The sequence below is a fragment of the Rhopalosiphum padi genome, chromosome 1 (assembly GCF_020882245.1).
Source record: "Rhopalosiphum padi isolate XX-2018 chromosome 1, ASM2088224v1, whole genome shotgun sequence".
NCBI classification, from domain to species: domain Eukaryota; kingdom Metazoa; phylum Arthropoda; class Insecta; order Hemiptera; family Aphididae; genus Rhopalosiphum; species Rhopalosiphum padi.
Window position 1 is genome coordinate 13,768,215 of NC_083597.1, and position 9,845 is coordinate 13,778,059.

Sequence of the window (9,845 nt, forward strand, 5' to 3'; positions counted from 1 at the left end):
AGTACTTACCAAAAAATATTCAGGAACTAGTGGAATACCTATAATAATTTGGGACCCAACTAGTATAGTACCTATAAAAATCTGGGACCTAACTAGTACACTACCTGCGATTAGCCCCTAGTATTCGGGACCCAACTCGGATGCACCGATACATAATAATGCCCTACCAGAAAAAAATTTCTCCCGGTATCGCCCACCCATTAAAAAATATCTGGTGCCGCCACTGAATGCAATACTACTGACGAACTAGCGATTTGCTAGATGTTGACCAGCACCAGTTGCCCTCAAACTAATGTACCAATTGCCCTCACATATTATTATATACATGATTATAAATTATAATACCAATCCATAAAATAGAGGAGGTAAATATGTAAATAATATTGATAATATATACAAATAATAAAAATGTTATTAATGAGTTCATAGAGTTCACTTGGTACAGCGACAGTAAAAAAAAGAGTGCGTAATGTTAGACACGTCTAAGTATAATCATGTGTTGCCATTAGTTTAGTATATCGTTATTGCCGGAGCTTTGTAACTCACCTACTGATAATAATTTCGGACATAAGTAGTATACATCAATTATTAAAAATTATAAAATAAATATACCTAGCTATGATAAATAGGTCAACTGCAGTTTAAATATTTATAACTAAATTAGATCACAAATTCTCATAGGAGTGTACTAAGTATACCTCCAAATTTCAAATCAGTACTCACAGGACGGATAAATTATTTCACAGATACGTGTAAACTATTGTAAATTAATTGAATTTTGGATTTTTTATCACATTAAAAATATATATTTTTATAATAAATTTATTGAATAAATTATTCTTATAACTGTTAATAATTTTATAATAATATTTACTAACTGCCTTATTATCTATTAGTGATTGATTCAATAAAACGTATTTCACGTACGTACGCCTGTATGTAAATAATACCTTCTTAAGAAGTTATAGGACAAATTTTTTTAGCACCTCAACTTAACATTAAACGTGTGCCATAAGATGTTATTAGATGCCAGTTTTAAATTTAATGATGAAAATTAAAACGGTAAAAAATGGTTTGGTGAAGTATTTGAATAGTATACTATTATAGCACTAGATATATAATATTCCAAATTATATAATTGATTTATTATTGCAACGACTGATGGTTATAATTGCTCTTGAGCTCTTTGTGTTTGATTTCAAATTATTAACCAAACGCTCAATGAATACGATGCATATAGTGTGTTTTTCAATATTTTAATTCGCTGAACTTATTCAAATTTTACTAATTTTACTTAGAACAATATAATAATAATATATACGTTTCATTTATAAAGCATATGCCATATTTTCCTATAATTATTTAAAAGCAGTTGTTGTCTTCTAAACGAGCAAACAATAACATTAGTATGCAGTCAAATAAAATGTACACAGTATCATTGTGATTTTTTATTTAGAATAATTGATCTACATTTATATCACAGTAGGTATATAACATGTGATATACCTATAATTTTATCAAATTAGTAGTTAACCATCAGTACATATTACATAGTGAGACAAAATGTTCTAACATTTACTAAACAATATAGTTGTAACTTTTTATAATGGTGAACATGAAGCACTATATAATAAGCCCACTTTACACGTCTCTTTTTTTGGTGACTATTTCCGTGGTATTTGTATCTTCATTCCCGTAAGTTGGTAATTCGTTTTAAATTGCATATTATTTCATAAAATTTAATTTCAGATTATCATTTTTTTCTATTGATGGAAAATCATATTTAAACTCAGAATTTGAATTAAATTTTGGAGGTCGCAAAGTTTTAAGTAAATATATATTTTTTTAACTTTATTTAGTGATAAACTCAATTACTTTAATCTATAACTTGTTTAAAATGTAAATTATTTTTTTACGCCTGCACCGAAGATTTGATTTTAAGTTTTAACCATCACTTATAATATATAATTACTAATGTAACACTTATTAATTAATACATAATACCTAGCTATTACCTATTACGTTATTATATAACAGGGAACGAATTAACTGGGGTATAAAGTATGTACTTGTATAAGTTGGGCGCATGTAAACTCCGCCAGTAAATAAAATTAAGTAGTAATATAAAATTAATATGATATATTATTAAAAAAAAAAATAACATAACATAATATCATATCGTATTATCGTTCACATTAAATATTTAAATCATAGTAAAAAAAATCGTTATACCTAATAAGTAATAATATAAAATCATATTTTTCATTAAAATTTTTTTTTTTTTGAATTTTTTAGTTTATTTACTTGAGTTATGCCATTTAGTTTAATATAAGTTTGGGTTTAAAATTCGATAAGAACTTTACTAAAAATGTGAACATTCGGGTGACTTTTATAAAATGAATTTCTTAGATGACTGTGAAAGGATTCACAGGCATTTTTAGTAAGATTTAAATTTGCACTCTGATAGTCTGATCAGCCCACAAATGAGGAGGGAACGCTGCGTCATTATTTATGTAATTGTCAACAAGGTAATCTGAGAACTTAATTACTCTGGGGTCGGATGGCATGATTGCTTCTAAAGTAAATACAAATACATCAGAAACTTTTTCGGGAGATAAAAACAATAATCCGAAACATAGATGAAGCCACTTACTTATTTCTGATTCGCTTTTATATTCAACACTCAGTCCAAAGTTTTGAATCGACATCCTACTGAACTAACATTAGGCCATATTTTTTTGCATACATTATGAATTGCTAATTCAAAATCAACAACTATTTCCGTTGGACTTAAAACTAAATTTAGCTCTAAACATTTTTCACAGATTGATTTAAAACAATTAATATAAGTCTCTTGTTTTTTATCTTTTAAAAGACAGAAGACAAATGGAATATAATGTCCATTAAAATATCCATGAAAAGTAAATAACTGATAGAACAATTTAACACAATAATCAAACGTACCATCCACATAAATTGTTTCTGAGATACATAAATGTTTTAAATTTGTAATACAACTTTATATAATAAGCTCACTATCGAAATCAGATAAAATTAAAAAACTTCCATCTCTGATCGTTTTTGGTGCCATCTGAATAAGTGAAGAGATAACTTCAGATCGCGAAGTTGGAACTGGTGGTATTAATTTTCTACGTGCATTATACATATTTCTTTTTACCAGCGACAAGTCATTCGAAGTTAAATTTGATGAGTTTCTTATAGTACTGCTACAACATTCTAATCCCATATTAAATATTTTAGCTATAAGAAAAAATATATCAATATTTAATATTATGCAATCTTTCATTGATCATTTATCTTTTTTTTGTTTATGTAGATAACATACAACACATGTACCTATTTTATTACTATTTAATTTTGAAATGTATTTACCCGGTTTATCACGAATGTCGTCCACCGCTTTTCTTTTTACATAACTACTTATTTCTTGTCTTTCTAGTATTTGGTTTGAAATTGGAAGGCATGAAGTAATGTGAGTATCATTTGAAAAATTTGTCAAAGTAATATTATGTTGCTCAGCTCCAACAGTTTTTATAAACGCATTACCTACAATTTTTGTTATTGCACCTCCATTTTATTTCACCAGACGCGTATTTTATATTTTTGTTATACATGTAGTTGTTAAATAAAACCAATAAATTGCCTCGTTGACCAGTTATTAATTTTATATTATTACTTTGTTGTGACATATTTTGTTCGGACATATTTCGTTCAATATAAAATATACACGGAGACACGCAGACTACGAATGATTATATGTTCGTCAAAGTATACTTTACGTACCTATAGGTACCTTACCTACTGCCGATATCATCATTGGAAATACTGATTTCAGATAATATGAAGATAAAATTATTAATAAATGAATCGATCTCACCTTGATATGATATTTTTGTCAATTTCGACATATACCATCGCAATAGAAGTTAACGTATTTAATGTGAGAAGGCACATGGCAATGTGAGCACTGACTAGGTAAACAAAAAAAACTGGCGGAGTTTACGTTAGACCTTTTATTACCTTTTTATCTTGACCGATATTCTCGCAGCAAACGAATTGCGTCCCAAGATCCCTTTTTCATACGAATTGCGTCCCGATAATATTTAACAACTACACTAATTGCGTCCCGATAATATTTAACAACTATACTAATTGCGTCCAATATAAATACATTATTTTCCTTCCCATTTAATACAGACTTAGGACTGTCAATAGCAACATAAAATATTATATTGCTAAAGGTAGGTTAAAAATATTGTTTTTTATCGTTTCGTAATTATTATGTACATCAAAAATATTGTTTTCGTCGTTAAATATAAAAATAATAATTAAAAAAAAATTCCAAAAAATATAAGTTAGGTTATAAGGTTATAGTTTTCACATGTTATTGTAATATTATTTGTGGCTCGGTAAAAATTTGAACGATACAGTTTTAACATAATCAAAACGTGTAATTTCGTTAAAGTCGTATTTCATCATTTGATTTCTTAAAAATTCTTGTTTTTCACATATTTCACGTCTTATTTTCTTCCTTTGACTACTGCTACGAATTTTTATGTAAGTGTCTTTTTGTACGTTTTTAAGTACATCAATAAATTTATAGATATTTGGATGAGCAGAATAAAACATACCGTTTAATTTTGAATGGAAAGCTTCACAGCTATTTGTTGTCCTTGTAATCGATCCCGAATACATTGCCCATAAAGAAGGAGGAAAGTCACAATCGGGGGTTAAATATGTGTTTAAAATATAATCTGTAAATGTTTCTACTTTTTTATTCTGTGGTAAAATTGATACTATATCATCGGTAAAACAGTTTTCTACATCTTCAGGTTTCAAAAAAGGGAGACCAAAAAATATTTTTAGGTAATTGCTTATTTCTGAATTTAGATTATATTCATTACTCAAACCTAGAGCTTGAATTTTTCTCCACCAACTCTGGCCTAAATGGAATCGGCATCCTTTTAATTCGACAGATGGCCAAACAAATAATGCGGCCGAGTGAATTGCTTTTTCGAAATCAGCAAATAACATTTTCGGTAAAAAATTAATATTATTTTTTATACATTCTGAATTTAGATGAAAAAATGCTTTCTTGTAAGTTTCTACATTTTTATCAATTAATAAAAAAAAAACTAATGGTATGTAATTTCCATTTGATAAACCGTGAATGGTGAATAATTGTGTAAATAACTTAGGACAACTTTTAAAAGTTCCATCAACAAATATTGTGTCAACTTGACCTAAGAACTTCAAATTAGTTATTGTTGAAAAAACTAGTATATTATTTTCATGGTCGTTAACTAATAGAAACTTTTCATCTTGGTTACTTTTAATGTTTTCTTCTTTCAATGAATTATGTAAATCTAATATATTATTTGGCAGCTTGGGAATTACAGATGCTCGGGCGTGATGCATATTTTTGCGAATTAAAGTTAAATCATAACTGGTCAATGTCGATACGTCATTTGACAATTCCCTATGAATGAGTTTTGAGGGCTTATCATAGAGATCGTCTATTGCCTTTCGTTTTAAATTATTGCTTAATTTTTGTCTGTTTAATATTTCTACATAATCGTTTTCATGGTTATGATCAGTAGGACGTTTCAACATTTCATTTTTATCGTTTAATTTAGCATATGACTTACATGTTTTTTTGACACACTTCCAACGTTGTATATCATTTTTCAATAGTTTATGAAAACAAAATTTAAAATCGTTATCGTTTGAATCCTTTATAGAAATCAATGTTTTATTTTTTTCACTTATCATAACGTCACTTACAATTAAACTCATATTTTTAAATAAAATAGAACAGCGCACAATTGTCAACGAAACAGAATCGAAAGACATACTAACCGATTTTTTTTCAGAAATACTCATATAGTCGTATCGATTATTGATTGAGATTATCAAAGGTATATTCTGATATCAGATAATCGAGACACAATTAGAACAGACGTATCGAAAACCCGGGACGCTATTCGTATAGTCGTATCGAAAACCCGGGACGCAATTAGTATGTCACAAATCGCAATTTTTATATCGGGGACGCAATTCGTATGCAGCCGATATTCTGGCGGAGTTTACAATCACCCAAGTTGTATAATATACTTATACTTATCATAAGACTAAACAATAAAAAAAAGCAATTGTATTTTTTTTTTAATTTTATATTTATACATATTGCTATTGTTATTTTTAATAAATATTGTTTATACCTATACGTAAACAATAAATTATATATTTTAATAGAATACATTTTTTCAAGGAAACCGATTCAATTCTTCCGACCTACATACAGTTTAATATTTAAATGTAGATTAGGTACTATTTAAAATATAATTCTGTAGCTATACACAACAATTAAATTTTGACTATGTAATTGATAAAATAAAAATTAACAAATAAAATGATGTAAACAACATTATTGATTAAATTTAAAATATGTATTCATCAAATTATTAAAAACTTTTGATTATTTATAAATACATTATTTTAATATCAATATTATCTTATGCTATATTTATATATGCAAGATAACGTGGATGATATAATATTATACTTATAGCTTTTGTAATACATTTAGTTTATTAAGACTTAAACATGAATTACGTATGCTATATATCCAGTTATAAGTATATTTTATGGCTGTTTGTTATTTCAGATATAAATGGAATTCGTATTGGAGGACTAAAAAGCTATAGACCATTAACGGCTGATGAAAAATTAATACTAAAGCAAAAAAAGGAAATATATGATATACAGAGAGAGAAAGAGAGAAAACAGCGCGATGAAGAAAGGGAAAGGGAACGAATACAACGTGAAAAAGAGCTACAAATCCGGGAGGAGAAAAGAGAAATAGAGCGACAAAAACGTGAAAGGGAGCGACAATTGCGTGAAAAAGAAAGAGAGATGGAGCGACAAAAACGTGAAAAGGAAAGAGAGATGGAGCGACAAAAACGGGAAAGAGAACGACAATTGCGCGATAAAGAAAGAGAAAGAGAGCGACAAAAGCGTGAAGAGGAAAGAGAGATGGAGCGACAAAAACGTGAAGCAGAAAGAATAAAACGCGATTTAGACAGAGAAAAGGAGCGAAAATTACAAGAAGACAAAAGGGAAATGGAGCGAAGGCAACGTGAGATAGAAAGAGAAAGGGAGCAACAAAAACGCGATGCCGAAAGAGTACAACGTGAAGTGGAACTTGAAAGGGAACAAAAAAGACGTGAAAAAGACAGACAAATAGAACAGCAAAGACGTGAAACAGAACTAAAACAAAATGAAAAAAAAAGAGAGATGGAGCGAAGACAACGTGAGAAAGAGCGTCAAATAGAAGACACGGAAAGAGAAAAACAACAACAAAAGCGCGATGCAGAAAGAGCACAATGTGAAGTGGAAAGAAATATACATGAATTGGAAAGACAGAAAAAACACGAAGACAGAATAATGAAGCAAAGATCATACAAGAAAGAGATACAGCAATATGAACAACCTGCCGAAAGTGCTGAGGGTGCTGTGTGTGCTGCAGGTGCACCGAAAAAACAGAAACGGAGTGAACATAATATTAAAGAAAATAAGCCTCTCAACCGTGGAGCGAGAAGAAAAAAATATTAAATACCTAGTATATGGATTGTGAAACTTAAATTCACATAGTATAACCACTATAACCAAAATAAAGTTTACATTAAAATATTTAAAATTATTAATTTGAATTATAGTTTGAACGTTTAGTAAAATTACATTGTTATAATTTCATCGTGTTGGCCAATTTAACTAAAATTAAGAGATAAATATAGATAATACTGGGGTCTGTGATATATAATCATAAATCACATATATCACATCTAAAGTATACATCATCACCCACAGTATAAACATTTTACTATTTTAAATAATAAAAAGTATACTTATAAGTTATAAAACTTTTTTATATTGTAGTCATCACATACATAAATTATTATAATCATAAAGTATATTATATTATTATATTACAATATTATATTTTACCTACGGCATACACGTTATTTTTATATTTTGATATAAAAATATAACGATTAACGATCAACTACAAGTACATTATTCAAAAAAAATTTTATTGTAGTATATATCTTATGATTATAATGTAAAATATCTATATTTCTTTGCGAATTAATTTAAAAAACAACATTTTACAACAACTTGTAGGATAAAAAAGCAAGACTACCTAATTTATTTTGTTCCTAGCTATTATACATAATATCTCCTCTCATACCGTTGATACGAATAATATCCTTATTGCTTGATCAACTATTTTCTCAGACATTATAATTTGTATGACTAATGTTGCGACACTTAATATGGAAAATCTACAAAAAAAGGGTATTGTTTATAAATCTCTGTTCAAGGGTGAATAAAAGACGAGTATGGGAAAATATAATGAATGGTCATCATCATGTTCATTTTGTACACCAACTACCAAGTACCAACCACTAGAATTTTAATTTCAAATTATCTGATAATATTTATTATTTATCACCAATTTCTAAGTGCTTAAATAAACCAAGTTCAATTTTAAAATACCGGTTTACTAGAATTTGAAGAACCGCCAGCATATACAATTTGGATCCACGTATAAACCTGGAATTTATAAATCTGGACCGTAGGGTTCTGGACGTACCTACATATCTGGACCATACAATTCTACGGTCCAGAAATATATGATCCAGGTTTGTACAGCCCAGATATGTACGTCCAGAACCCTACGGTCCAAATTTGTATGATCCACATTTATACGGTCCAGATTTATAAATTCCAGGTTTATACGCACTCCCTACAATTTAGTTTAATATGCAAATCGTATAAAAATACAGATTATCTATTAAATAAATATGGAAACGGTCTTTAAATTGGGACCTAAAATTGATAATATTATGATATAATTAATGAGGTTATTATATATTTTACATTATAAATGTACAGCAATGTTATCTGTTATTGCTCCATGTAGGTATTAAAATATACATATTATAGTAATTAAGAATTTCCAAACTTATATTGAACACCTGATAGGTACTCGGGCACTCGGCTAGTAGCTGGACAGCTGGTATAAGTAATAACTATAATAAATAGGTATCATACATCCACACATAAACATAATAGACGTACAATAACTAATATTGTAATTTTTTCGAGAACCACTGGCATAGATGTCGAACCAAAAATGAATTGGATTTTCGCAGGTGACAATAGTTAATAGATCTTGAATTCTAAAATTGTTTTAAATTTCACGCATGCACATATTATGTTTGGTTGCCTTTCGGTTTTTGCTGCGCATCACATTATGGCTATCAACATATAACTGTAATAATAATTGTATATGTTACACGATTGATTATGGAATAGTCTATTTACACGTACAATTAAAAAAATTGTTTACCGATATATTGGTTCGACGCAATAATTAAACGGATTTGATCATTCAGATGATAATATTACCAATCAATAGGCTCAACGACCAAAAACATAAAATATTTCATAATACTAATAATAATAAATAGTAATAATTGATACTAACAAGTGCATACTGGCCCGCCAGGGGGGGCCGGAAATTCCGGAAGACCGGTAGAATGTATTTGAATGTTCATAGCATTTTTTAGCAGGAAGATATTTAAGTTTAAATATTTTAATATTTTTTCCATGTAACATAAAATAGCAGTGATTCTAAAATGTCATCCTCACGAAAATGTTGATAAAATTTGATACGATCATTGGAATTCAAATTAACAAACTTATTTTACATAGTGACCCACTCGAAACCTATAATGTATAACAGGGTGGTACTCACT

The 9,845-nt window shown here is 28.6% G+C and overlaps 1 protein-coding gene across 1 annotated transcript; it reads left to right on the forward strand.

Annotated features, from left to right (window-relative positions):
• The first annotated feature begins 1,504 nt into the window (after window positions 1-1,504).
• LOC132917426 (trichohyalin-like) lies at window positions 1,505-7,771 on the forward strand. Its single transcript, XM_060978163.1, has 3 exons — window positions 1,505-1,695; window positions 1,750-1,829; window positions 6,689-7,771. Exons 1-3 carry the CDS (start codon window positions 1,607-1,609, stop codon window positions 7,633-7,635), a joined length of 1,116 nt encoding a protein of 371 aa, XP_060834146.1. The 5' UTR covers window positions 1,505-1,606; the 3' UTR covers window positions 7,636-7,771.
• The last annotated feature ends 2,074 nt before the right edge of the window (window positions 7,772-9,845 follow it).